Source organism: Rattus rattus, chromosome 5, assembly GCF_011064425.1.
Source record: "Rattus rattus isolate New Zealand chromosome 5, Rrattus_CSIRO_v1, whole genome shotgun sequence".
NCBI classification, from domain to species: Eukaryota; Metazoa; Chordata; class Mammalia; order Rodentia; family Muridae; genus Rattus; species Rattus rattus.
The window spans coordinates 30783776-30809585 of record NC_046158.1 but is presented as its reverse complement, the minus strand read 5'-3'; the positions used below and the strand labels follow the sequence as shown (position 1 = coordinate 30809585).

The window sequence follows — 25810 nt, the reverse complement described above, 5'->3', positions numbered from 1 at the left end:
TGAACTCTGATGGCCAACTTTGTAAGCATGCCCTTCTAAAGACAGCAGTCTTGAACCTAACAGTCTCCAGTTGACCCAACATGTTCCAAAAACAAACATTCAGAGTCAGCTCTTCCAAGTAGTCCTCACTTGCAAAGCCAGTCAGGAAAGTTCATGTGCACATGCACATACCCAGAATGCCCTTCCTTACTCTAGCCTATCAAGATCCTGTCTCTTTCTACAATCTCAGGCCACTCTGGGAGAAGGAAATTCGATGTGCAATGCCTTCTTTTAAAAGGTTCAGGCTACCTGTGCTGTAGCCTAGTCCCCTCAAGCTTCTTCGCTCACTGGAAAAAGTGCCATAAGAATAGAGGCCTCCATTCCCAGGCCACTCACCACGGCTCCCATACTTCAGAGGAATCACATCAAAAACGTAAGAAAGAAAAGGTTGGTAGCAAAATTCCAGATGGTGGGATTGCAAGAGCTAGGCCACATGCCTGTGGACCATTAGCCAAAGGAGACCAGCAACACTGCTTGGCACAGGCAGGCTCCTGCTGCCCCTTCTCCTCTTCTCAAAGTCTCTTGCTTTCTTAAAGTCGCTATAACTGTTATTCTCAAACACTATTTAAAAAACAGATCTTCTCGGGTTTTGGTAATCAATGTATGGTGGGATATATGAAACATCTATCCCAAATATAAGTAAAAAAGAAAAGTGCAGCAGCAGCAGCTAGCATTCGTCAGGCATTGGCTATGCTATGCACTGTAGCCCTGCACCTGTCTGGCACTGAGACAAACCAAGCTGACTTCACTGCTGTGCTGCGTTCCTCAAGGAGCACCCCAGTTTCCGGTTGGATTTTGGAATGCCTTAGCATCCACTTTGCTAACACATAAACAGTGAGTCTTAACACTCTGCGCTTCTAAAATGCATCCACAAGACTTTAAAGCTCTTTGAAGAGTGGTAACTTCAACCTGTAGGTCCGAGCAGAGAACAAGAAGGGGAAAGGTCCAGCACCAAGCAATCCCCATCTTCTCTCTTTCCTCCCAGATATAGGAACAGCCAGCCACCGCCCTGGGAGGCGGCTGAGACAGAGTGAGCCACACAATAGGCTTCTCCTCACAAATGCAGAGTCAGCAAAGAACCAGACTCCTTTCTTCATGGTCTGTCCAGGCCAGACATGAGCACAGCCTTCCCTGAGGCTCAGGCTAATAACCGCTGGTACAAAATGAAGAGGCCGGTTTGCGAAATCCTGGGCTCAGAGATACCTAATTTAGGTCCTTCCTGCCCTACCCTAGGGGGTTTCATTTAAAGCCATTCTAAACAGAATGTGCTTGGGTACATTTTTTTAAGGGCAAATTAAGTATCTTCTATTCAATTAAAAAAAAAGATTAATGAATGAACTATTTGAGGACCCTGACCAGCGTTGAAGGAAGCCTGCTCAGCCTAGACAGTCTGGCTAAAATTTAAAGGCCTGGCTTGAACGGTCCCCAACACTGTACCACAGCTGAGAATTTTAAGCTCATTTTTAACCAAAAGCCATGCCTTCTTCCAAACAAATCTCCTTTTTTCTGGGGCTTAAGCACTACAATTACAGATCCTTTCCACTGCCAGCTCCTGACAGAATCTTATTACAGCAGGGGGTGGGGGTGCTAATCCTACCTCCAGTCCATTTCTCTGGAGCTGAATGACAGACGTTGAAAAACAAGGCACAGACCAAACGAGACCATTCAGGTGGATACATGGGTCAGGACAGAGAAACCATGGTCCACACGACCACCATCAGGCCCATTTCTCCTTATTAAGTGATCCGGGAAGAAGTGAGATGTTTAACAAGAGGGCACCCTGGTTTCTTCTGCTGGGTTTCCTTTGTCTCCTGAGGGTGTGGGGCTGGGAGCCGAGGCTGTCAATTCTGGAAGTGTGGGTATCCCGTGCTCTGTTTCTGGAATGGACTGTGCGTTGTATTGGTGGGGGTGGGGGATGGGACGCACTCATCTTAAGTGCTGCCCTCTCCCCTCCACTCAGTTCACATCAAGTGTGCCTAGGGCCTGTGGAGCGCTCAACCATCCTCTCAAGCCTGCGGATTTCTAAAGGACTAGTAGAGCTACTCTGCATAGACTGAGTGCCCTCACAGAAATAAAAAGTATAGACAGACCGCCTTTTCTTCATTCCCAAAACTGTGGGATTTGTCTGTTGTGTGTTTCACAGGTGTTCTGTGTCACAGCATTCCCTAACCTGTAAAATTAAGGCTACTCTCTGCCAGGGCAAGAAATGAATCTAAGAAATTCACGACAATTAAGCAGCGAATGCTCTTTAACCTGGGGGCGGTGAGGGGGTGGGAATTGTTGAATGTGGACCTTTTTAAAAGTGATCATCACGTTTCTGAGGGGAGAAATATTACCAACGGCATTCACAGAAGATTCGGGGAAACCACAGGACGTGCAAGATTTGTATGGCATGGGGCCACAGCGGGGATCTCAATTTTCTTTTCATTTTTCTTTTGTAAATGTGCATGTTTTGCCTGCTTGAAGGTAGGCACACCACTGCATACCTGGTGTCCCCAGGTAAGAAGAGACTGGTGAAACCCCAGAACCAGGGTTACATTTGAGTGTGAGTCACTGTGTCTGTGCTGGGAACTGAACGCAGGTTCCCTAAAAGAGCAACAAGCACTCTAGACCACAGAGCCATCTCTCTAGTCCCAGAATCACAAAGTTCAATCATCATTCCTATTGTTTAAATCCCATAAACCATAACTCGGAGGCTCACGAAACTTCCGGAACAAACAGGGGCTACATTTGCATGACATTGGGGGGAGGGGGATAGAAGTAATGAAGAGTTAGAGTGGAGAAGTGAGGAAAAGAGAGAAAAGTCAGGAGGGCAGAGTGGAGTGGGAGAGAGACACACACACACACACAGTGAAGTATGAGCCAAGATCCCTGGAAACAGCCAAGCAGGTAAAGTGGGCTTTCCTTCCCCAGGAATCACCATCGACACACACGGGGAATTCAGCGTGGGAATGTAGAAGGCCCGGAAAGACATTGTGCTTTACCCACAATGCTCAGGGACAGTTCTGCCCTGAGCCATCCCTGGGCTGACCGGGCCTGCAGGGCTGTGCCAGGCGACAGGCATAACCACAAGGCATCAGTTTAGGCCAATTGTGTGACTGCACAAAGCAGGGCTTGTTTGTAAAAGGAGAGACGGTTAAAAATCACATCAGCTATTCCCTCCTCACCTTCCTGGGGTCAGGGGAAGGGGAAGGGGCTGGGGCTGGGGTGGGGCGGGGGAAGCTATGAAACATCAACAAACAATGTCAGCATGCAGCAGGGAGGACAGTCCCAGTGATTTTTCAGGGTTCTAGAAGCGCTCAGAGTCACAAAAAGACAAGCATTGCATTTGCAAGGCCTGCTTTGTTAGCGACCTAAGCAGTAAGGACAGCACTCGCTGCTCTGAGCAGTGGGAACTCACTTTTGTGAAGAAAAGTTTTTTTAAGGACTATAGACACCACCCCCCCTTTGTCTTCTCATGATGATGGCCTCCAAAGTTTTGTTTGCTTGCTTGGAGCTCTGGCAAACACTAACAGGAGGAAAGAATCCTCTGATGTGATGCAGGACTCTGAGCACTGAAGAGGAAGGGACAGTCAGCAATGTAAACTTATCCACCTTACCTTCCTGGTTACAGCTGGATCCAGGTAGCCTTTGAGCTTCTGTATGTATGTATGGGGAGGGTTCTTCACCTGGAATCGTTCCTGCAAGAAACACAGTTACGTAAACAGCAGAAGCAGTATGAAGGGATACCACAGCCAGCCATATGAAGCACATTCATGTCGTTACGCATGACCAAACACACCGTTAGGCCAATTTTCTGTCTTCATGGGCTCTCCCTGCATAGGAGGAATCCGAGACTGGAAGAAAAGGAGTACTCTCTTTTATACCATAGCTAGTGAGGTAGAGTGGACCTGAACCCATGTCCTCCCAACTCCAGAGTGAGGACTGCTTTCTCTGCAGCCTCCCCAGCTGTCACTCAAAGGCCAGCTTTGCCCACTGCCTTTCAGACCCTAGTAAATTCACTGGGATATCTTCAATGTTGGCGAATCTTTCACTTTGGAATATGTTATCTTTAAAAATAACCACAGTTGAATCAAGATTGGATAAAACTAATGTGTTTCAAAAATGAATAATGAGTTAATTGCTGATAGATAGGTTAGGGAGTTTTGGAACATGAGAGTATGTAAACAGGGGGTTGGGGATTTGGCTCAGTGGTAGAGCACTTGCCTAGCAAGCACAAGGCCCTGGGTTCGGTCCCCAGCTTTGGGGGGGGGGGGAGTATGTAAACAGGAATGCATGTTAACATTACTAGGTCTAAAGCAGCCTTTACACTGAAGAGACCAAACAGCTCACATGTGTGGGCACACAGACAGACAGATAGACACACACACACACACACACACACACACACACACACTGTGTTTTACATGCACGAAAATTTTAAATACATCATTCTAAAAATTAGACTCTTTGGGCTGGAGAGATGGCTCAGTGGTTAAGAGCACTGACTGCTCTTCCAGAGGTCCTGAGTTCAAATCCCAGCAACCACATGGTGGCTCACAACCATCTGTAATGAGATCCAATGCCCTCTTCTGGTGTGTCTGAGGATAGCTACAGTGTGCTTATATATAATAAATAAATATATCTTTAAAAGAAATATTTTTTAAAATAGCCTATTTTTTTTTTTAATTTGGTTTTTCAAGACAGCGTTTCTCTGTGTAGTCCTGGCTGTTTGGGAACTCACTCTGTAAGCCAGGCTGGCCTCAAACTCAGAGATCCCACCTGCCTCTGTAGCCCTGAGTGCTTGGATTAAAGGCATGTGCCACCACTCCCAGCAAAGAAAGCGTCTTATCTACCCTGTAACCCAAATATATATGTTTTTGGTTGTTGTTTTTAATTTTATTTCTTCTTCTACAGGGGAATCTTCCTAATATCGCAGCAGCAGCAGCAGCTGACCACAACAACTAGCAGTTGTGTGCTTTGTAGAAACGTGTATCTGCCGGGAGTGTGGTCCGCGCTTTTAGCCCCAGTACTCCAGAAGCAGAGACAGGTAGGTCTCTGAGTTAATAGGTCAGGCAGGTTACATAGGGAGGGAAGGAGGTTGGAGATAAGAGAGGGAAAAGGACAAAGAAAAAGAAAACTGTATTTTTCCAACACAGAATCACCACATTCTTCCTGACTCACTCAAATCCTGCTTGGTTACAGACTTAAAATGTTAATTACTTTGTTCTGTTGAAAATGACATCTCAGACCTGACCTATCTAGTGAAAACACTATACTGTACTGGTCAGAATGAAGAAAGCAACGGACTGTGAAGTGCCAGCACCAAATGACGCAACTTCAACCCAGTCCCTAGACCTAAGACGGAGGGGGAGAGGGATCATAAGAGGCAGAGGACCGGAAGTTTGCTAGGACATTGTGTCCTTTACATGTGACAGGGTCTTGAAAGTAGCCTCTATGTCTTCCTACTTCAACCTCCCTTAGACAGGGATTCCAGGTATTTCACACCATGCTCAGCTAACGGATGAGTCTGTAAAGGTATAAGAGTACCCACGAGCTATAGTAGACACTGCACAGGCAATATTCGCAGCAGGCTCACTGCACAGTAGAAATCAGTCACATTCATATTAGCGCTAAAGGCACATGCGGCTGAGCCTATGCTCCTCTTGGGTCCACGACTGTCAAATGCTTTCATGACTTACATTTCTCATTAACTGCCCTCCCCAACCCCAAAAGGCAAGTCCGCCTAGGCGCAGACCTGCTCTAGAAAGGAGGAAGAATTTTCTAGAATCCACTTATTTGGTAAAGATCAAGTTCACTGCCACCACATTGGAAAAGCAAAGCCCTTCCTAAACGAAGGAAATGATGGGGCCGCAACAAGGGTGTATTAAAGTAATTAATGTCTTAGGATTTCTATTCCTGCACAAACATCATGACCAAGAAGCAAGCTGGAGGGATGTTACTTACTGGCTTGCTTCCCCTGGCTTGCTCAGCTTGCTCTCTTTTAGAACCCACAACTACCAGCCCATGGATCGCATCACCCACAATGGGCTGGGTCCTCCCATTCTTGATCACTAATTGAGAAAGTGTCTTTACAGCTGGATCCCATGGAGGCATTTCCTCAAGGAAGGCTCCTCTCTCTGTGATAGCTCCAGCTTGTGTCAAGTTGACACATAAAACCAGCCAGTAGAGGTTGGGTGTTACAGCACAGGAAGAAGACTCTGCTGAGGGCTTTGCCTAGAACTCTCTCAAAAAGCAGGGGTAGTTCCTTTCAAAGCAGCTGAGCTGTTTCCTTGGGCCCCACCCTCCCCCCTCAACATCTAAATCTAGGAAAGTTGCTCACTGAAGCCCTTCAGCTGTAAACATAATTGAGTGCATGCATTTAGAAAACTATTTCCAAACTTTATGCCTCCTCAAACCTTGTGGATCATTACAGAAATTAATTGAGGTTAATCTGGTGTGAACTGGCTTTACAATAAGCACGTTTCAATCATTTCTTCTCTATAAACAGTATTTGGAGAAGTGATCCCAAGATCAAACAAAATTCCATTCAAGTTCGTCTTACACCTTAACATTCTGAGACCTAACGCTATTATAGCAAGACATCTGAACAAGAGTTTGCCAAGAAATTAATGACTGTTAAGACTGACTGCTGAGTCTCTCCCCCATTCATCCCTAATTCGGGAGTATCAAGAGTAGAGCTATACGCGCTGCTTCAAGAACCCTACCGAATCAGATGTAAGCATTATGATACTTTAATGCTTTGATTATACTGATTCCATAATAATTCATTCTAGTGAAAACTCAGGAAACCTTTCCTTTGGTTTACATAAGTTTTCTACACAAATGATCTATTCCTCTTCTCCACGAAGTTAGAATTATTTTGGGTTTGGTATCATTTCCAAAGGCTAAGCAAGCAAACTGTAGTCTCTACTAAGCCACAGTCACAACCAGTACAATTGCCATGAGTGAGTTCTAATCTGATTTGCCTGATGCTGACAGTGAGATGGTGACAAGGAACCTCGCTGTCTCCTAGGATGCTATGCCACTCTCTCAAATGGGAAATCCTGACATTAGTAAACACTGAAGAAAATAATGCAATTGTGTATGTAGGCAAACATGATTTACTGTAGAAAAGGACAAGTGTGCACCAGCTAGAGATGAGTGGGTTCAAGAACAGCCAGGGTTCCTTAGCCCAAGGGACTGCAATAAACCCTCAGAGCTAACTTATGCAAATAAAAAAGAATTCACACAAGTAGACCTGGACTCCCAAGGGATAACAGGACCAAAATCCCCAAAAGAACATACAATTCTTTTATTTCCAAAAGAACTATAAATTACAGAGGAGTTGGTGTATGGCACCACCTCCAGAAGGGATATATATGTACACGTGTGCGTGCATGCGTGTGTGTGTGTGTGTGTGTGTGTGTGTGTGTGCATGTGTATGATGAGACAGAAGAGGACAATGGGGAAAAAAGAGGCACAATCATTAAACCTTTACCTATTTGGTCTAACTAATGGTGGAGAACCTGGGACCATAGGACAGCAGTTTTCAACCTTGGCATCATAATCTCTTTGGGGGTTTCTACCAGATATTTATGTTATGATTCATAATAGTAGCAAATTTACAGTTATGAAGTAGCAAAGTGATAATTTTATGGCTGAGAGGAAGGGGTCCAGAACACTGTATTAAAGGGCCACAGCACTTAGGAAGGTTCAACACCACTGCTATAGGAGCGGCCAATCTAGCCTATTGAGAAGAACCCCTCTGATGGTGATTAGATTTAAGAAGCATTCTGCAAAGCAAGCCCCTGTCTCAGAACACCTTCATCCCTGCTATCCTATTTGGATCATCCATTTCAAGTTATTCACAGGAATATCAATTTTTAATGGTCATCTTATTCCTTCCCTCATTGGGAACACATAAATAGAAGGTGCTATTATTTTAAAACTCAAAGAAAAATAAATCTAATTCTTCATGTCCAGGGTGGTAAATCTCATCTCTGTGATACAGCACACGGAGTTATGATACAAACTAGAGCATGATAAGAGCCATATGTGATCCTCCTCAGTTCAAAGAGAGGTGAGGCGTTGTCCAACTGTGCGGATCAAAGGGATGTCCCTGGAGAAAGAGGGGTTTGGATTGAATATTGAAGGAGAGACAGCACAGAGCTATCCCAAATCTCTCTGCAAAGCTCCAGGAGACAAAAAGTGTTCCAGATGAGGAAGTCCAGGAACAAAGGCAGAGGTGCATGGAGTATAACCCAGGCCTTTAAAAAAAAAAAAAAAAAAAAAAAAAAAAAAAGCTGGGTCCCAAGACCTCAGTGCCAGAAAGGTCACGGCACAAAGAACCTCAGGTCACTGGAACAGGCAAGAAAGATGCCAGAAAACGAGCTAACAAACAGTGGATAGTTAACAGAGCCAATGCAGAGTTCTAACTAATAGAAAAACACATGGACAAAACTGTGTAACTCTCCTTTTTCCTTTCCCAACACTAAAAGCCGTTCATTTCTGCATAAAACTAGAACTGAAAAAGATCAGCAATGCCAGATTCCTTCCCGAGCCATGGTTTCTTGGAGAGCTCTGAAGCATTCTTTAGCTCACTATGAAATCACTTTCCTAGTCGGGGGAGGGGGGGTATCCAAGTATTCCATTACAGCTCCCAGACTGAAACCACTTTGAAGAGACTTTTCCAAACAGTCTCCATTATTTAGACTAGCAAAGTCTCTTCTAGTTCACTCTAGTTCAGCAGGGCTTTCTTGATCAAAACATCTCATAGCTCCTCTTCTAATGAGCTGGAGAAATTAGGCTAGCCCAATCCTATCCATTACTCAACATTTTTCTCAATGTGACGGTTCCCCCTGAATGCTTAACCTTGCGATAGAAGAAGAAGCCACTCTGACAACATTGGTTCATGATTTCAGGTGGGGCCGTGCACAAAGCTGACCAAATATGCATGGAAGACAGCAGTACTCACCATAAAATGCTCTTACTGTGACTAAGGAGCTAGGAACTAGACACAAAAGTGTAAGGTCACACGGGCACTGGAAGGAGCTTTCAACTAGCCAGATTCTTTACTCTCCTATTTTAGCAGCCAAAGATTTTATTTTAGATTATCGATACTTCTTAAAAGACAACCCTTTAGCCAAGAAAAGCATGGGTATTTTTAAATTGCAAATTCTCTTCACCTAATCCATCAAATACCCAGGACTCTGCATCATTCTTAATCTTACTCCAGGTATGTCTCCTACACAGCAAAGTTTATTACACACAGCTTCATACTTTAGATTCTCCTCACAATTACAGAATTCCTCTCATTATGTAATCTAAAATGTAAGTGGGCCTGTGCTTTGCCTATGGACATATGGAAACATGGTGAAAGGCAGGACACCTATCACTGTAGTCTACACATCCGTGACCGTCCCACAAAATGGCTGGGGAATGATTTAAGGGTGGGAAGCCAACAGCAGAACACTTGCCTCACGTGTGAGGGCCTCTGAGGTGGATATCCAGTACTGTTTGTTTTTAAAGCCCTGTTTCTTCATCTGAAAAGTGGAGCTATGAAAGATTCTATCCCACTTATTACACAGCCCAAGAACTTTACTTAAGAATATCTTCGGGCTGGGGAGATGGCTCAGTGGTTAAGAGCACTGACTGCTCTTCCAGAGGTCCTGAGTTCAATTCCCAGCAACCACATGGTGGCTCGCAACCACCTGTAATGGGATCTGATGCCCTCTTCTGGTGTGTCTGAAGACAGCTACAGTGTACTATATATAATAAAATAAATCTTTAAAAAAAAAAAGAATATCTTCAATATGGACAAAGGCTAGAGATCATTAAAAGCTTTCGAGGGGTGATTGTGTATCATAAAAACAAAATATTGGGTAACAAGGAAAGTGGGTAACAGAGGAAAGGGGAGGGGGAGGGGGAAGAAAGAGAGGATGGAAGGGAGGAAGGAAACATCTAGACCAGTGACGTGAGCCGCTGGGCATGTCTGTCATGAGAGCCTTCCCAGAGAGGATTAGATCACGACTAAGGATTCATAATACGCTGCTTCTGTCCCGAGACGATGGAAGGAAGCAGGTCACTGATGGAGTGCACTTTGTCCTAGATTCCCAACTGCATTCCTTCTCTTCCTCTGCTTCTGGCCACCATGATGTGGATTGCTCTAAGTTACCATAATGTCCCCATGCCTGTGACAGACATCTCTGAAAAAAATGGGAACCTAGAGAAACATTGCTCCCCTTATAGAACTGCTTATGGCAGGTATTTTGACATAGCAAAGCAAAAGCCTCCTCCCCATTCCTTTCCCAAGCAGCCTCAAGCCTATGTTTCCATCTTCGGATCACAAGGATAGGAAAGCAGCAGTTTCCTTCTTAGCTTTTATAGTCGAGAAAAGTCACTAACCCAAGTACTCAAAGAATACAGAAGAAGGGAAGTTGAAATCTGGACTGAACTAAGCCCTACTAAATGGCCCACTGCAGGACAGGGGTTAACTCATCACACCTCAGAACAACGTCCATCCTGAATAAATTTAACGGACTTTGAAAGCTATCCTCTAAGGGGAGCACCTCTAAGGTGGCATGACCATGGACCAGGATAAACACCTGAAGGACCAACAACATCTTACTGATTTCACATGATCTCTGAAGCTAAATAAGCAAGGATAGACCTGGATTCCACTCACGTCTCGACACAAACTCCACGGTATTCTCCAAACTGACAGCTGCTACATCCTGTGGTCTTATTCAGAGCAAGTATTCACCATGGCGACATAGAATAGAAAGACTTCACACTAGTGCCCTCTACAATTAAGTAGCCTTGCATTCTACTTTGGGAGAAAAATCTGTTGACCCTGACGATTTCCTCCAAAGTTCTTCCTAGCCTGATGGTGGTAGCACGGGTCTTAAATCCCAGCAGAGTCAGGAAAATCTCTGTGAGTTTAAGGTCAGCCTGGTCTACACAGAGAAACCCTGTCTTGAAAAACAAAACAAAAACAAAACAAAACAAAACAAAAAACAAACAAGCAAACAAAAAACTTCCTGAATGCCAGGTCACAGAGAACACAGCTCTGAGAGCTCGATTCACATGCAGACTCCAGGAAGTAGCGTTTCTCTGAAAGACGGTGTACAACATCTAGCTTGTTACCCTCCAGAGTGGCAGTACAATGAACTGGGTCAACTGGTGAGGCAGAAGCCATAGTTACAAGGTGCTCTAAGGCCACCTGCTGGCAATTTTATCAAAACACCGAAGAAGGGGAAAAAAAAAAGCCTTAACAGTTTACAAGACACTCAGAAGTCATTTGATTTGGGGGAGAGGTTGAAAGGGTTTCCACGACAAAGACTGTGAGTCACACATCCAAACGTTAAAACAACATAAAACAGTATAAACACCTCGAAATTCTGAGCTAACATTCATAAGGTTTTCCAAAATTTGCCGTGTCTGTCTCATAGCTCAGTGGTTGCCTAGAGAATATGAGCATGCGCTGAGTTCAGTGCCTACCATCGCAAGCATAAATAAGTACATACGATAAAACGTAGATTGAAAAGTCAACTTCAATCACACATGCAACGCTTCAACTGTTACATCTCCGTGTCCTGCAACAGCGAGTCCAGGACTGCACAATGCAATCAGAATGGCAGGTATAATTCCATGCCACATGAGTCAGCATCAACCAGCTTAGACTTCTTCTTTCTTCCTTCCCTTTTAAGACAGGGTGGGCTCTCTCTCTCTGGCCTCAAATTCACTGCATAGTCAACCTCCTAAATATTGAGAATCTACGTGTGCCTTTTAAAGAGACAGAGAATCTACAATTCCACTCAGATGACCAGTTACCAGACAGGAAGGCAATCAAGGCTATGTTCTTTGGGACAAGAGAAAGCGTAAGTCTTTGAGTCGGACATTCTCTGGCAGCTAGCTCTAGCCATGGATGCCAAACAATACTTCTGACAGAGCATCTGTGTAAAAGCATAAGCTCTGAAAGTATTAAAAAGCTGGCCACTCACCTGTGACCCCAACACTGGGGAAGCCTAGGCAAAAAAAAACAAAAAACAAAAAAAACAAAAAACCAAAAAACAAACAAACCCCAATAACCAGCCTGGAATAGAGAATTAGCTCTCAGGAAAAGGAAGAAAATAAGGAGGAAGGAAATGAGAAAGGGAGGGAGGGAGGGAAAGAGAGAGAGAGAAAGAGACAGACAGACAGACAGACCGACCGACAAAGGGGAAAAAAGAAGGGAGAAGGAAGGAAGGAAGGAGGAAGGAAGGAGGAAGCAAGGAAGGAGGAAGGAAGGAAGGAAGGAAGGAAGGAAGGAAGGAAGGAAGGAAGGAAGGAGGGAGGAAGGAAGGAAGGAAAGAGGAAGGAAGGAGGGAAGGCAGAAAAAAAGGTGGGGAGGTGGGGAAGGAGAGCCATGAATTCCTTTCTCTTTAGGCCATTTCTCCTTTCCTCTCTCCTCACTCTATCCCTATGAAGAAGGCCAGCACTTTTATCCCCCTCTACAAAAGCTGTATGACAAAGGAACACTTTAGAGAGGGAGAGAAAACAAACTCAACTCTAAGTTCATATACAGTCTCCCAGGACTCCAGCAATATTAAAACCTAAAAGCTCAAGACACAGGGAGTCACCATCTGCTCCTTTGATGGCTTCTCCAGGGTTTTAGAAGGAAGCAGTTGCAGACCTGGAATGAGTCCTAATGGACAGGAACTGCCTCTGGAAAGGAAACTGGAAGAACCCTGTCTTCTTGGCAGCAGCAACCAAAGGAGAGCCTTCGCCCAGATTGGGAGACATTGAGAAAAGAAAGAAGGGCCCTTCAAAGTTTCAAGCAAAAGAGGGTCCAAGATAAAAATACCTTTCAGAAAACAAAAAGGGACAGCAAAAACTAACACTGCTCTATGGTCAGCTCTCTCCCCATCCCACCCCCCACCCCCACCCCCACCCCCACCCCCGCACACTGCTGAAACAGAGTGTAAACAAACCGATAACAGTAACCATTTTAAGTATTTCCCATCCCAGAAAATTACAAAAAAGTATCCGTCTGGGGAAACTCATGCACAATTAGGTACCTCACTCTGTCTGACAACTAACTTCCCTCCTGCAGTTGTTTAAATTTTGGGGGGTTTGACAATTTTATATATGAGCACCATATTTACATCATTTCCACCCACTCCCTGTCTTCTAACTCCTCCTTGTTATCCCTCAACTCATTCTCAAATCCATGAGCCATTCACCTCTCCCTCTGTCTTCCATCCGACCATCCGCTCCCCATCCCGCCCGCCCCCCCCCCCCCCCAGCTATTGTGAACAGAGCATCAGTGAATATGGTTGCACAGGAGTCTGTGAAGTAGGCTGTCAGGTCAAAGGTCGCATCAGGCACACACCAAGAGTGGTCTAGCTGCCTCACATGGTAGATCTGCTTTTACTTTTTTTGAGAATTCTCCACAGTGGTTGCAATCCCAGCCACAGTGAATGACCTTTTCTTTTGCCTCAATCCCTGACTAGCAATTACTGCCAGTTGTTTTCTTGACCTTGGCCACTCTGACTAGTTCAAGATAAAATCTCAGAGTAGTTTTTACGTGGCATTTCCCTACTTGCTAAGGATGTGGAACCCTTTAGATTTGTCGTAGCCATTCTGAGAATTCTCTGTGCAGATCAGTGGCACATCTTTACTTCAGTCATTCATTCTCTTTTTCTTTCTTTCCTTTTTTTTTTACTTCTTTGTATATCCTGGATATTAATCCTGTCAGATGAGTAGCTGGCAATGAGTCTCTCCCAATCTAAGGGCTTGCTCTTCTTCCTATAAAGGCTTGATCGTTTTTATAATTGTCCAGGTGGTTTTCATCCTATGAGGTCCCATTTGCCAATGGTTGGCCTTAGCTCCTAAACAAATGGAGTCCTATCTAGAAGTCCTTTCTGACACCTGTAGGGGACGGCAGACCACCCATGTTTCCTAACAGTTTCAGGGTCTCAGGCTTCACACGAATGTCTTTGATCCACTTGAAGCTGTACAGGTGAAATATATGGGTCTGATTTCATGCTTCTACAGGTAGACATCCAATTTCCCAACCAATCATTTGTTGAAGAATCTGCCTTTGCTCCAGTGTATATTTTTGACATCATTGTCAAATATCAGATGACAAACAGTCATGTTGGTATTTCAACTTTGAAACACTTACTTAACCAACATCTAGCTTTATACAACTTCTCAGGAAAACACATCTCTAGTGAATACAGAATTCTGTAGAGTTCAGTGTTTGTTCATGTGAAAATGAATTCAGCCTAAAACAAATGGGCCAACCAAATTTGGCCATCATGGAAGAGTTAGTAGTGGCCTTTTCCAGACTATTATTTTCCTTTCTTGAGCTTTCTACTCTCATTGTTCTCCATGAACCTTCTCAATAGATAGAACAAGAGTGGAGAGCAATGTGCTTCCCTCTAGCCTCTCCCAAAATGGCTTCCTATGGGAGCATCTGCCTGTTCACCTTTTTACAGGTCAGAAGATAGCTCTTCCCAAGTGAAGATGAAGCTAAATGTTTAAAAGAGCTTCATATGGGAAAATAATGAAATATGACTTTGCCCTTGATACCCAACAATATCCAACATTGGTCCTTGCAAACAAAAAGCTTATTTATTTTGGCATCCATAGTAGGTTAAACAGTGGGCCCCTAAAGTCTGTGTTCGTGTTCTGAACCACACCAATAAATGTGGTCATAATTGGGGGAGGAGGGGTCTGGGCAGATGTAATAAAATTATGGATCTCAGTATTGGACTATCCTAATTGGCTTGAGTCCAAAATGCCCTCATATAAGGCAAAATAAGAAAAAAGACACAAGGGCTGGAGAGATGGCTCAGTGGTTAAGAACACTGACTGCTCTTCCAGAGGTCCTGGGTTCAATTCCCAGAAACCACATGGTGGCTCAAAACCATCTGTAATGGGATCCCATTACAGTGTACTCGGATGGATGGGTGGATGGGTGGATGGATGGGTGGGTGGATGGATGGATAGGTGGGTGAGTGGATAAAGATACAAATACAAAAAAGAGAAAAAGGCCACATCAAAATGGTAGCAGATGCTGCACTTACACAGCCAGCAGGTAAAGAATCATTGTGGCCACTAGAAACTGGGACTAGCAAAGAAGGCATCTCCTCTAGATATTTTGGAAGCCCCCTGACTTCAGATTTCTGGTTTCTATGAGCTTAAAAGAATAAATTTCTGTTGTTTTAAACTATCAAACTGGGTATTTTTATAACACACAAAATGATCAAGAACATTTATTTTTTTTAAGATTCATTTATTATGTACATTGCGCTGTCTTCAGACACACCAGAAGAGGGCATTGGATCCCATTACAGATGGTTGTGAGCCACCATATGGTTGCTGGAAATTGAACTCAGGACCTCTGGAAGAGCAGTCAGTGCTCTTAACCACTGAGCCATCTCTCCAGTCCCAACCAAGAACATTTATTCTACATTAATTTTATAACTAATGCTACTAGAGTTGTGATTCTGAATTTTTTTGGACATCTTTATATCTTACTTGTTGCAGTGCTTGGGGATAGAACATAGGACCTCCTGCATGCTAGGCAAGCACTATACTTCCCAAACTTTTTTTCATAATATAGGAAAACATAAATTATAGTAACGTTACAAATTATACATTTCAATGTAAAAGTGATAAATACCAAAAAAGGGATTTAGTTGATAATAACATTTTACTTGGAATTATCAGGATGAACTCACAAGCTTCAGACTTATTTTCAAAGTCTAAACACAAGCTGGGAAACAAAAACTGTCTGGTACCTGCCAATCTCCCATTTTCCTCTATATCATAACCCCTGGGAAGGGGAAGGGTTCCTTAGGGAAATGGCTTAGTGTAAAGGGCAAAGAACTTACAAGTTAAACCTAACAGGTTAGTTTTAAACCATGAAATGATTTCTCAGGAATTAATATAGTTGTGTTAAAAAAAAAAGTACAGTATGAACTTGTTAACTACTGGTCAAAAAAATGATAATAAAATCTCAAAAAAAAAAAAAAAAACCCTAGACTGACACGAAATGATGAAAATTCAAGCATTCTGGGTGATACTTCACAGGAAAAAAGGAGACTCACCAGCTACTTTGTTGAGCTATCCATTAAAGAAAAAACAAATCCCTATTTTGAAAAATGGCAACATAGATTCCCCCACCCCACCCCCAAAAAAGTCAGAAATTATACATGAGGGAGAATTAAGACCCAGTTGTAAGTACTAGCTGCTAGCCATGCTGGTTGGCTTTTGTCAACTTGACACAAAACAGGGTCATCAGGGAACAAGAATCCCAACTGAGAAATCACCTCCATCAGACTGCCAGTAGACACGTCTACTGATGAATGATGACAGATGGCCAAGCTTTCCACAGGAAGTGGCACCCCTGGACAGGAAGGAGCTCCTGGGTTGTATAAGAAAGCAGGCTGAGGGACTGGAGAGATGGCTCAGCGGTTAAGATCACTGGCTGAGGACCCAGGTTCAATTAATTCCCAGCACCCACAAGGCAGCTTACAACTATCTATAGATCAAGTTCCTGTGTCTCCAACTCACTCACACAAACATGCATGCAGGCCAAACACCAAATGCACACAAACAAACAAACAAATAAACATGGGCTGAGCAAGCCAGTACACAGAGACCTCCAAGGTCTCTATTTCATTTCCTGCCTTGGGTTTCTACCCTTGCTTCTCTTCACGACAGACTGTGATTGGGACATTTAAGTGAGCCAAATGAACCCTTTGAGAGCCAGACAGATCCGAAGCTTTCTCTCTGAGAGACCCTAATGATGGCTCGAAAGAAGCTTAGCTCTTTGTCCTTGCTCGAGAGCTGACTCCTGGTGCTGGGGTCAGGACCTTGAGGAAGGCGTTTTTGTTGAGACTGTCATAGGAGATAAAGAATTACCTATTTGCTTTGTGCGTCAGTGAGGTTACTCAGTTCATCGTGTTGTAATCTTATTGGTCCATTGTCTAGCTGTGTTTTCCTTTGCGTTGGAAAGGGACACTACCTTGTGTAACTAAGGTTTCTTTGGTTGCTGGGAACTTGGCTTTTCTTCCTGAAGAGTCTAGAGTTATCAATCCCAAGCTGCTGCATGCTCGGCCTGTGCTTGGGCTCCCCTGTGCTCTCTTTACACAACATTGTGCCGTTAGTCTCCTGCCGACTTTGCCCTGATGCTTGATCGTTTCTGCCATCTCTGTCCCATTTCTTTCATGGAGATAGCATATAAGATGCTGTACTTCTTAATAAGCCTGCCTGGCATGAGGCACAGCTTCCGCTCCTTTAAGGCCCTGTCCTGAAGAACCCACTACTGGTCTAGGTCACCTACCCAACGTGATTGTGGTTGGAATGTTTTGTCACAGTAATAGAACACAAACAAAGACATTAGTTTAACACAGAAGGGAATTAGGCAACCGTCCACTTGTAACCCTCAAATTGATCAAACAGAGATCATCAGTTGGTTTTAAATCCACTAGCTACAAAGTTGTTCTGTAACTGGTCATATCAAGCTGTCACCAAAGCAACAGGACAAAAGTTCTTTCCTGACACAAGAGAAAACAGAGCTACACAATGGAGCAATCAGATCACAAGCTGATAAACTGAATAAGCTCACTGGCCCACAAAGCAAATAGGCAATCCTCTCTCTCTCTCCTAGGACAGCTTCAACGAAACAAAACGCTCCATCCACCCATCACCTACTAAAGCCAAGACTCCTAAAGAGCAAATCAGGACCTAAGCTATGTGTGGTGAAGACAGCAACTAGGAACATGTAAAGAGAAGGTAAGAGCTCCTATGAAAGGGCCCGGCCAGCATCTTCCGACTGCCAGGAGTAAAACCTGTGCTGGCATCTACACATGAGATACAGTAAGCCACCGACCCTGTGTGCGTCTGAGATGGAAAACACCCCGAAAGAAAACTGAAAAACATAATAAGTGATAAAAACATTATGCGGTTATTACCTAAATCGTGAAGGTTTTGATTTGAATACAAGAAACTCAACTTTTTACATTTTAAAATTAACTAGAAAACAAAATATCAAAGGAACCCTGACTAATTCACAGGTTAAGGAGGGACTGATTAAATAGAACAAAGACCAAATAAAAAAACAAAAGGGAGGGTTGGCAGACAACTTGAAAAAGAATTACCCACCCACCCCAAATGAGTAAAAGTTAAGTGGCATTTCACCACACACTGCGCAGTTTCAATGTAAAACTGCGAGCAATTTAACACCAAACAGTATTACAGTAGAGATGTCCGGGGTCAAAGTACAGAAGGTCAGAGGCAGATGGCTGCTTCTCTCCCAACAGTTGGGTAAGCGGGGCTAAATGTAGAATCAAAGCCTCTAACGAGGGGATAGTGGTAAATGATGATTAAATCGGAAGTCTGGGAGCAGAAGAAGCCACTCTTGCAGGAGGAGGGGATGGAACCACACTTGTAAGAGAAAGGGATGGGACCACTCTAGTAAGAGGAGGCGGATGGGACCACTCTTGCGTGAGGAGGAGACAGAGGATTTTGCAGGAGTTGTGTGGGTATGGAACCATTCTTGTATGTGGTCTTCAGTCTGCTCCCCCCTAACTCTGCTCCACTCTGGCTGCACTTCCAGAGCAGAAGTTGGCAATGAGGCAGGTTATAAAGCACTCCCTGAGCCCTGGTCCCTATTCACTCACTACCACTGGTGTTCTGAGAAGCCCCAGCCACCTAAAGCTGACACTCCATGGAAAACATGGTCAGCTCCCCGTGCCCTTTGCTTACAAACACTAAAACACTAAAACCAGGGCCAGTGGATCAGCAGGTACAGGCACCTGCTGCACAAGCCTGGAGATCTAAGTTCAATTCCCAGAACCAAGGTGACGGTGGAAGAAGTAAACTGACTGCACACAAACGTCCTCTGACCTCCACATACGTGTCAGAATGCAGGCTCTCACATACGTTCACAACAATAATTTAAAAACGATAGGAAAGTAAAAATGAACCAGGTGGTGGTTCATGCCTGTAATCTCAGTACCTTGGGAGACTAAAGGAGGAAGATGCCAAAAGCATGGGTTAGACCGTAGTACCTAGTATAAGTTCTCTGCCAGCCTGAGGCACAGAGAAAGATCCTGCTTCAAACCAAAAAGACGAAAGGGAAGGAAGGACAGAAGCAAAGGAATAGGAGATGAGGAAGGAGCTTGGTCAAGTCTTTCCTAAAGCATCTGTCGCTCTGTATTTGCTCCTTCTGGGAAAGGCAGAGCAGGCTCAACTCACAGAGCACTTACGTTCTATTAAAGCGAGTAATCTCTGTACACCAGTCAGGCTGATAGATAACAGTCATCTTGTTCAGAACAATGGCCACAAATGTGGACAACCTCAAGCCAAACTTTTTCAATGGCAAAAACCATTGCAGAAGGAAAATATGAACCAAAACTAATTAGAGGGTGGTCCTGGATGAGGCTTGTAAACAAACTGTGTCATTAAAATACCAGAGTGGGGAAGGAGGACCACACATCTGACTCCGAATATTGCGGCAGCCAGAGATGCGGGGAGGAGTGTGCAAGCTCCTTGATTCACATTGCCCCAGTGGTGACTGTCTGTGGAATGGAAACCAAGCTACTTTCTGCATAGTCTGCTACTATGTTCCAACACTGCCATCACCAAGTTCCCTAGTAAGTTTGGTTTTTTTTTTTTTTTTTTAAACACTATGGCTAAAGCATGTATCTTAAGCAACATATCATATCAACATGGCTATTTCAAAATGAAAAAAAAATGTATTTGTGTGTCCAAGTATCTTAGAATGATGACAGGCATCAATCAACACACCCCACAGTATCCGAGGTTTTACAACTAAGGCTTTCTTAACCTAAAAGCCTACAGTTGACGCTTTTCCTCGCAGCATCGTATAAGCACGTGTTGACAGCAAAAAGTACACGTGGGTAGCACGAGAAGATCTATCCAATAGAGTCCATTTTCCTGAACTCTTGGGAGCAAGTTGGTGACAAAAACAATACTGGTAGCTATGTTTAACATCTTATCCTTCAGCAAGCGTAGAAGCAACCACAGAGTTTATTTATAAAGTGCCTACTTGGGGCTGGAGAGATGGCTCTCTTCTACAGGACCTGAGTTCAATTCCCAGCAACCACATGGTGGTTCACAACCCTCTGTAATGGGATCTGATGCTCTCTTCTGGTGTGTGTGAAGACAGCGACAGTGTACTCACATAAAATAAATATAAATCTTTAAAAAAATAGATAAATAAGAGCCTGCTTTATCTATATCCATATGCTTTACGACGGTCACCTCTAATTATCACAATAAACGAGGTGCTCATATTCTTAAATTAATGAGAAAGATTATCCTGCAGTAGATGTCTTTTCTAAATGTTATATAGTGTAATAAATTGTCAAATGTACATAAAAGCTGGGAGTGTCCTAAAATGCACCCTGACATATCTCAAAGCCAGGTTTTAACAATTGCTGGGATATTTGCAGAGTTTCTTGATTAGTCCCCTTATTTTTTCCTTTGATAAAGCATTGCAAAGGAAACCTTGATTATATCCCTCACCCAACATCAGTATTCATATCTCTAAAACTAAAGACAGGGGGTTGGGGATTTAGCTCAGTGGTAGAGCACTTGCCTAGCAACCGCAAGGCCCTGGGTTCGGTCCCCAGCTCTGAAAAAAAAAAAAAAAAACAAAACTAAAAACAGAAACATATATATCCACAAAGCTAAAAATCAAACCCAACAAAGTTGAGCAGCAGCTGCCCAGACTCTTCTCAGCCACTAATCCAATGTTCCCAATTTTTCAAGAAAATCTTACATTTAATTTGCTCACAATGGGACCCTAAACAAATTTGGGATTAAAAGAGGCTTTCTAGTAAGTTTCTTCTTCCTCCTTCGGGTTTCCTACCCTGCAGTGTTTAAATAAGTATTTTTGAAACTGAATTATTAATTCATATTCAAAAACGTATACTGTTAAGAACACAGCTCCTGCATATTCACACGGTTGCATAACCATCATTCGGTGTAACCACAAAGCTTTCTATCAGATCAGAGAAAAACCCATGGCCGACAGCCGCTGCTCATCCCTGGCTGTGTCAACTACTAACCCACTTTCTCATCTACAGGGCTTCCTATTCTAGACACCTCATATAAACACAGTCACAAAACTTATCATCACTACCCATCAGGTAGACACCCAGACAGACCCACATATGTGTAACATGATTCACATATGGGATTAAAATAAGCACCCGTAGGGAACAGCACATGGCAGAACCTTTCAGCTCCTATCCCTCTTGTCCCTCCCACATATACATAGGACAAATGACAGCTACACATGAGGTACTCTAATGGGGTAAACATATGCACAAGAAGTCATTTCTGTTGGCTGGCACCAGTTTTCACAATGAAGTATGCATAAGTAACCAACACTGGTTATTGATCATAGCAGCCACGGTGTGGCAAGGCTCGGTGTCAAGCTTCAACTCCCTTTTAGTGAAACATAACATACTACAAATAGGAAAACAAAGAGAACCCTGAACATTTCTTTCTTAGTGCATCAGTCGTACATTGACTCTACGGGAAGGGCAGCAGAGAGCAGTGGTTAGGACACCAACTACAGTCTACGTCTTCTCCAAAACCAGGTTGCCCGTGCCAGCCATTTCACGACGTACGTGACCTTTGGCAGGTACTTAATCTCTAGGTCTGACTTTTCCCCTTACGTTACAGAAAGGCACTGCTAAGCGTAACTGATTTGGAGATTAGGCACAAAGATAATCTACTGATGGCTTTGAGCAACAATAACCATGGTTCTTTAATTGTCATCAGCAAATCAGCCATGACCCCTCAGAGCTCATGGAGCCACTGTAGTGAAGGGGCACGTGCAGGAGTGACATATGAAGTCCTAAGCTGTGGTATTCCGGCACACAGGCATTTAGTAGGAGAAACTTAACCATGAGGACCCGAAAACAAGAGGTGCAATCTGTCAACCTGCCATGTTCCTCCTCGCATCAAGATCCCAAAGTCCCCAACATCAGCCCTGGGAAGGCATTCTTAGTCTGAGAGGAAAACATGGCTGTCAAAAGTCTTCCAGCATGCCCTTTCTGGATTACCTGAGGCAGTAAAGAAATCATGGCATAAAACACCAGACAGTGGTAATGCAGGTGGATCTCTGAGTTAAAGCCAGCCTGATCTACAGAGTGAGTCCCAGGACATCCAGGATTTCCAAGACTACACAAAGAAACCCTGTCTTGGAAAAACCCAAGCCTACCCTCCCATCCCTGCCCCTAGGAATAAAGCTAGAAAGGTATCTGTGAACAGACAAATAAGAAATACTGAGAGTAAGAGAAATAGTGTTCCCAGGGAAGAGCATGCCGGCTGGTTATCCAATACCAAGTGGCCAGCACTGAAAACGTACATTCATACAAGTAACATCATACAGACTGAGAAGGATATATTTAGGAATGTATAGAGAGAGAGTCAAGAATACAAGAAAGGAGTTATGGAATCTATCTCTACAGCTAAGAAAAAATACTGAGGGCAGACATATTGGGGGTGTCCCTGCATGGAGGCCCCTAGAGGCCATTATGTGAAGCTGTATGAGTGTGAAACCTGGCGACCCCAGAATGTTGAGGATGCCAGAGATGTGGGACATCTGCAAAGTGTGTGTGTGTGTGTGTGTATGATCTGTAGTGGTTGAGTAAAAATGGACCACACAGACTCATATATTTGAATGTTTAGTCATCAGAGAATAGAACTCTTTGATGGGATTAGAAGGTGTAGCCTTGTTGGAGGAAGTCATACTCTTTCTCAGCCTGCAGACCAGCCTGTAGTTCTCAACTACTGCCCTAGAACCATGCCTTACATGCCTGCGACAGTGTTACATGTGATGGTGATAATGGACTAAGCCTCCGAAACTGTAAGCCAGACCCCAGTGAAACGCTTTCTTTTATGACAGCTGCCATGGTCAGTGCCTGTTGACGGCTACGGAAGAGTGATTAAAACGGAAGTTGGTACCAGGGACTGGAATAGTGCTGTGGAAGGCCTGACCACACTGCTTGTTGGTAGAATGCTAACTTGGGAGTGTGGATTAGGAAAGCACTTAATGCTTCAGATCAAGTCAATCAGCAGAACTTGACAGTTTTGGTCACAAGGTTCTGGCATTAGGGTCAAGAATACAATAAAGGAGTTGTGGAATCTACCTCAAGCTAAGAAAAAATACTGAGGGCAGATATATGTCCCTGTACGGAGGCCCCGAGAGGCCATTATGTGAAGCAGTGAATGTGAAACCTGGAATATATTAGAGACCCCAGAATGTTGGAGATGCTGGAGATGTGGGATATCTGCAAAGAAGTGATGACCAGGTGAAATAGAACAGAAAAAGGGAAGTGTATTACAGTCAACAATGCTGAAAAGAGTGAGAGATCTGAAGAGTGCTTTGATGTCAGACATGGAGATGAAGAACTTCGAGTTTGCCCAGATGGTTTTTGGTCCAGTATTTTTTTCACTATGCTCACTTTACTCCCTTTTGAGATGGTAATGTATATCCTGTGCCATTGTATGTTGAAAGTATGTGATAATGAGTTCTGATTTTTACAAGGACTTACAGTTAAAAGAGTGCCAGATGTCTCAGAAGAAGCTTAGAATTTTCAAATAGTGTTGATACTGTGAAAGACTAGGAAAACTTTTAAAGATGGGCTAAATGCATTTTGTATTATGATATGGTTGCAAACCTATAGACACCAGGGAGTGGAATGTGGTAGTTGAATAGGAGTGGCCCTCATAGGCTCTTCATACACTCACATCAGAGTAGAACTTTTTGATAGGATTAGAAGGATTAGGAGATGTGGCCTTGTTGAAGGAAGTGTGTCCAGTGTCTTTCTCTGCCTAAAGATTAGAATGTAGCTTTCAACTACGTCTACAGCACCATGCAGCAGTCATAGTATTAATAAACTAGACCTCTGAAACTGTAAGCAATTTCCCAGTTAAGTGCTCTCTTTTATAAGAGCCGCCTTATTTCTTCATGGCAATAAAACAGTGAGTAAGACACAAATATGCATGCAACAACCATTAGTGAAAAAAGAAGCCACGAGTTTGAAAAGGAAATAGATTGGAAATTTTGGAGTGAAAGAAGAGAAAGGGAAAATGATTGGGGTTGGGGATTTAGCTCAGTGGTAGAGCGCTTGCCTAGGAAGCACAAGGCCCTGGGTTCGATCTCCAGCTCCGAAAAAAAGAACCAAAAAAAAAAAAAGAAAGGGAAAATGATAAAATGTATATAACCTCAAAAACGTGTGTGTGTGTGTGTGTGTGTGTGTGTGTGTGTGTGTGTGTGTGTGTGTGTGTTTTGAAGGAAGGAAAGAAGGCAGGTAAGTAACTCAGCCTACCTTTGCCTCTGTGTTCTGTATGTCTTCCCCACCTTGGGTACTGGAATTAAATCCTAGACCTCGTGCATGCTAAGTAAGACGCTGCCATCAAGCCATATTCTAATTTATAAAGAAAAATTCCCACCTGTACAAAGGATACTCACAGACATGGTCACTGGCAAATGTATCAATACATAGAAGTGTGTGTGTGTGTGTGTGTGTGTGTGTGTGTGTGTGTGTGTGTGTGTGTGTGTGTGTGCGTGTGAAGAAGGGGCAGATAAGGGGGTACTGATCACACATAAAAAATAGGGAAAAGAGAAGAGGTATTTCTAGGCATTATGACAAACGGCCAGGGGGTGGGGGGTAGACACCTTTTCTTTTGAAGTACAGAGCTCATACTTTTGATTTCCTATGTAGAGGACCCAGAGAACCATGCTTATGATACAGACCACAGAGTAAAATTTAAATATAAAAGGAAAGAAAAAAAAAAGCATTTACTTCTTCCTTTATACCCCTCAGAAGGGTGTGAATTCGTCATGAGTTAAAAACAAAATAGAAATGGCTGGGAACTAGTTAAAGCAGGCAGCAATGTTATTGGCTACCCATGTCTCTTTATAAACAATTTACCTTCTCCCATGACGATATGCCAGTTTCCAGGAAGGCCAATTAAACCGTAAGACCTACCACTTGCTACAGAAGGCAAACAGAATGGATAGCTCCATTTTGAGTTGTCCACTTAACCTGCTTTCTCATGAAATATTTCAAATAATGAAAAAAACTAGCATAGTAATTTTCTACCTTTCCTCTGTTGATAAGAAGCCCAGACACCAAAAACTAGGACGGAAAAATCCACGCATCTCCCAGAAAAAAGCTCAGCTCACACAGGAACAACAAACTATTCGTCTTTGCTTGCTTCCTCTACAGAAAACAGCTGTTTCTTACCTGATCACAGATCAGCTCCCATTTTTTCTCATTGTCATACTGCCGCAGTAGCCTGGCTTTGTCAGGAGGTAGGTTCATAGCATTCTGTGAAAATAGAAAGTAAAAAGAGGTGTTACCCGCCACTGTGTGTCACAGGTAGAGAAAAAAAGACCCACTAAGGTCCTTTCATAACAGCATTTCAGTGCCTAGCAAATGATTCAGTCAGGGTACCTGGAGAAGTCATTCCCACATCCCTCTGAGACTCATTTATGTATGAGGGAAACACTCAGACCCACACGTGGGAGATGAAAGTAAGGAGCAGCCTGCTTTATAACAATCAGACAAGCATCTCAGCAGAAGCGGCCCTGTCCAATCATTTCATGGTAGCCTCCCTTTCTAACCAATAAAGAGGTCAGTCAGAAGCGGCTTTTCAGAAACTATGGTTCCTGTGTAGACACAAAGACACCAAAAGAAGACTCAAAGGCTAAAATCACGGAAAAAAAACTGTCAAATTTGCATAG

At 43.5% G+C, this 25810-nt stretch overlaps 1 protein-coding gene across 2 annotated transcripts in view; it reads right to left on the bottom strand.

Annotated features, from left to right (window-relative positions):
* Fmnl2 (formin like 2) overlaps positions 1-25810 on the bottom strand; it is a 267830-nt gene that overhangs the window by 87809 nt on the left and 154211 nt on the right. For both annotated transcript variants that reach the window (XM_032903289.1, XM_032903288.1), the window contains exons 2-3: positions 25311-25394; positions 3639-3719 (exon numbers count right to left, since the gene is read on the bottom strand). In XM_032903289.1, coding sequence (XP_032759180.1) covers positions 3639-3719; positions 25311-25394 — 165 coding nt within the window. The remainder of the gene's footprint in view (positions 1-3638; positions 3720-25310; positions 25395-25810) is intronic.